This window comes from Cyphomyrmex costatus, unplaced genomic scaffold (genome assembly GCF_001594065.2).
Source record: "Cyphomyrmex costatus isolate MS0001 unplaced genomic scaffold, Ccosl1.0 scaffold14, whole genome shotgun sequence".
Classification (NCBI taxonomy): Eukaryota; Metazoa; Arthropoda; class Insecta; order Hymenoptera; family Formicidae; genus Cyphomyrmex; species Cyphomyrmex costatus.
Window position 1 is genome coordinate 3054445 of NW_017275390.1, and position 3921 is coordinate 3058365.

A 3921-nucleotide genomic window follows, 5' to 3' on the forward strand; every position below is an offset into this window, starting at 1 on the left:
CGATCATAACCTGTTTGCGTCATCTCACTGATCGCACTCTATTTTCCTATTGGCGGATGCAATCAATCCAACGCATGCGCACAACACTCAAAGTACTCTTAGAAAGAGAGGGAAATATATATTCCCGCACCGTGGTTCTGGGACCGCTTCCTCTCACTCCCTCTTATAGGCACTAGCCATATAGTAGTATTACATATATGTTCTACTGCTTAATAGCATTTTCTCTTGACTGCACCAGTGCAACACTCATCTGAACTTTTGCACTAGTTCATCTTTCTTCCTTTTCTCTCCAGGAGAAGGGAAAAGGAAAAAAGATGAACTGGTGCAATCACCCTACACTGGTGCAGCCAAAAGAAAACGCTATAAGAGATGTACAACTTTCACACGAAACACAACTCTCAGCCCACTTTCTCCCCCCTCCCCCTTAGGAAAGAATATAATGATAATGTTAATTAAACGTATTCACTTGTATATATTTTGACTTATCATTTTAATTAAAAGAGATAACATGCGTAGATACAGTAGGTTCCGCCCCTCCCCCCCCTAGTCGGGAGTGGGGCGGAAACCTCGCTCTCGACAATCGCTCCCCCCCTTGGTAGGTTGCCGGGCGAGGGGCTGGTGTCCCCTTATCTTGCATCAAATCATGAACGGAAGATCTAGGTTCTTCTTCCCATGTCCGACATACAAAAATCCATGATGCGGGGAGTTCAACTTGTGGAAGAAGGTCATTCCGTGCCAATACAAGCTGTGTAAAATGGCTATGCGACCGCCTAAAAGAAACTGCAGATTCCAACATCCTAAAAATTAATAAATGGAGATATAGATTGTTATTCATAGTTGGTTCTTATATTTAAGATTGTCTCAAGTCAACAATCTTGAAATGTTATAAGCTAATCACAATGCTGTATTAGCATTTTAAGACATTATTTAATCTTGAAATAAGAACATATTATGAAGACTGATCATAAATAATAAAGATATTATTATTATTATAGATGTTTTATATATAATTAAATTGTCGATTAAAAACCCAAAAAAGTGTAACTTTTAAAACAATACTATGCTAAATTTTATTGTTTATAATAATATTGAACTAAACGTTTTCCTTTGTTCTTTTTTTTTATGTTAAAATTCATTGCACCTTGAGGAACATCCATATCTATACTGTCCAAAAAATCCCACGCGTAATTGTAATCAGGCCGGGAAGATAAATTCACGTTCCACTTTTCCTTTGGAGGACGAGCGTGCAAGAAGGATTTTAGATTCGAAGCGTCTATTTCACAGAGACCACTAAAGCTAGAATTTTCGATTACGTTGCTGTTTGGACATTTGAACCAGGCACCTCGTGGAATAATCGCAGCATCCTCCGTGATCAGTTCCACAGTGGCCGCAAGACGATTCTCCTCTTTCAATTCCTTTGGCATAGGACCCTAAAACAAAGTCTTATTTTTTTTATAAAATTTTTTTTATTATATTTGATTAAATTAAAATTAAACTATAATATATCTCTGTAAAACATTTTTTTATATATTTTTCATTATATTAGATTATATATGTATATAAACTAGAATTAAACTATACATCTCTATAAAGTAATTTAAAATACCCTTAGACTACATTAATATTCAAAGTAACTCTATTCACACAATAAATTTCTTGAGTTTGATTTTTCAATTAATTTGTTAATTTTCCTCAGAGAGAATTTAAAAGAAAAATCATTTTGCAATTACGTCATAATAAATCTTAGGATCCTCATTTGGCGGAAACGGTAGGTTAACATCGTAAACATTTGTGACGATGGACGGATCGCCTTCGAATATTTTAATTGCCAAGGGGCTCAAGAATCGTGCGCTTTTCGTCGCTTTTGGCAGCAATAGCCAATTCATACAATCTATACTGCGGAAAAAAACATTGAAAATACATTATTAAAATTTATATCTTAATTGACCTAAAACTAAAATTAAAACACAAAGGGGGCTTTTTATAAACTAAAATTAAAACACAAAGGGGACCTTTTATAAACTTTTTCAAAACCTGGAATCAACTTCACAATATTAATAATATAATTAATTAACGAACATGTCTTTATTAATATTTACAAAAATTTGTACGGAGTTGTTTTAAATATCATAAAATTCTATATATCATACTTATCCTTATTTCAACAGAGCTTTAATTCACAAAATCCAAGAAATTCTTACCTGTAATAATATACTTGACCGTTCATGCAATCTTTTTCAAAACCGTACGCGATATGATAATCGTTTTGTATTCCATTAATTCTACCCCAATAATAACATTTTCGAAAGTGATTTTCTGTCTGTAAAATGAGTAGGGAATTCTGTAGCAGTTGCGAATTTTCAGTACTTATGCAAATACCAGCGCAGCCAAATATATCAAGAGTTTCCAGTAACTTCAAGCAATCCATTTTACGTAGATTACGAAGACGAGAAACCTCGACACTTCTGACAATTTCTGACGTTCGAGATTGCTCCTTTCAAATGTTACATACTAAACGGTGTTCTAAAAAGTCGTGCATAGTAGTGATACTAGGCCGGTTCTAGATACATGCGTGTTAGTGCATATACGTGTGCGTGCGTGCGTGTGTGAAGCTATGGAGGGGGTATGCGAGCGCGTTGCATCCGAGATGTTTATGGCGATACATTATCAAAAGCCGCCGCCTGCGCTGCTCGCGCCCTTTCTTTCGATGCGATGGCATCATCAGTCGATGACAACATTGCGTGAAAAATAAGTACTGGTGCACATGGTATAAGAAGGGTATGCTCACGCGCATGCGACCAATTAAAATTGTCAAAGTGTGACGTCACACAAACAAGCGGTAAATTTAAAACTGCTGTTTCCAAACAACTTATGTTAGCAGCATTTTCGTCAGATATTTTATTTTATTTTGATTTAAAGTTTACAGGAAAAATACGTTTTTAAATAATTTAAGAACTAATGAATATCTTGTAACAAAATGTAACCATAAGTAAACATTACAAACTCAACAAAGATAGAAGAATTTATTATGAAACAAATATATAAAAATGTTAATACCTTTTCCTTCAGAGATATATGTATATATTGTATTTCTTTAGTTGTATTTCTTTAGCAAAATTATATACAGTTGATTTCGTTACATTTGTACATTTACAAGAAATACAAAATCTTACCTTTTTTAATATTAACGTTTTGATTTCCACATGCAGCAAGCCATTTAGATGCAATCGTTAAATCTTTCGGAAACGAAAAATATTTTATGCTGTTTCCGTTAAGCAATTTTGTTTTGCGATAATAATTGCCACAACCTTTTATACAACAGGACATTGTGTACGTATCGTATGTATCACCGAACATTAACCATGTCAAGTATCAGGAGCCACCATGTTCTCGTTTGGGCGATCTGATTGGCCCCGAGAGTGACGTCACGCTTTGACTGCGCAGTGGGTGTCCACGGCGTGAGCATACCCTTATTCTTATACCATGCTGGTGCATACATTTTCAAAAGCCGCCAACCCCTCATCCCTTCACCCCTTCACCCCTCCCTCACCCACACCCTAAATGCTTCTTTCTGTAGCAATGAATGAATTTGATACTAATGCTCGAAAACGAGTATTAAATTAATTTGCGCTTCCTTTCGTGATAACGATATTTTTTCTGGATAGATCGGTGACACGTCGCGACGCGTTCGAGCGCTGATGGCTGCTGAACTCTGTCGCAGTGAATGAAAGTGATCCTCCAAAACAAGTATTAAATTAATATGCGTTCTCATAGCGCTTTCTTTCAAAATATATTTCTAGGACGATCGGTGACACGTTGCGACCATGGTCGAAGTAACAAGGTCTGCTCGTATCCATGACCAATATTCGTCCGGTTCTGCGCAGGACTGAATTCCGCCATTTTGCATCACACAACGTAACG

General features: G+C 36.0%; 1 protein-coding gene across 1 annotated transcript; it reads right to left on the reverse strand.

The window, feature by feature from the left end:
- Window positions 1-636: 636 nt before the first annotated feature.
- Rsph9 (Radial spoke head protein 9) lies at window positions 637-2428 on the reverse strand. Its single transcript, XM_018551437.1, has 4 exons — window positions 2202-2428; window positions 1731-1896; window positions 1142-1430; window positions 637-797 (listed from the first exon to the last, which is right to left on the reverse strand). Exons 1-4 carry the CDS (start codon window positions 2426-2428, stop codon window positions 637-639), a joined length of 843 nt encoding a protein of 280 aa, XP_018406939.1.
- Between the last annotated feature and the right edge of the window lie 1493 nt (window positions 2429-3921).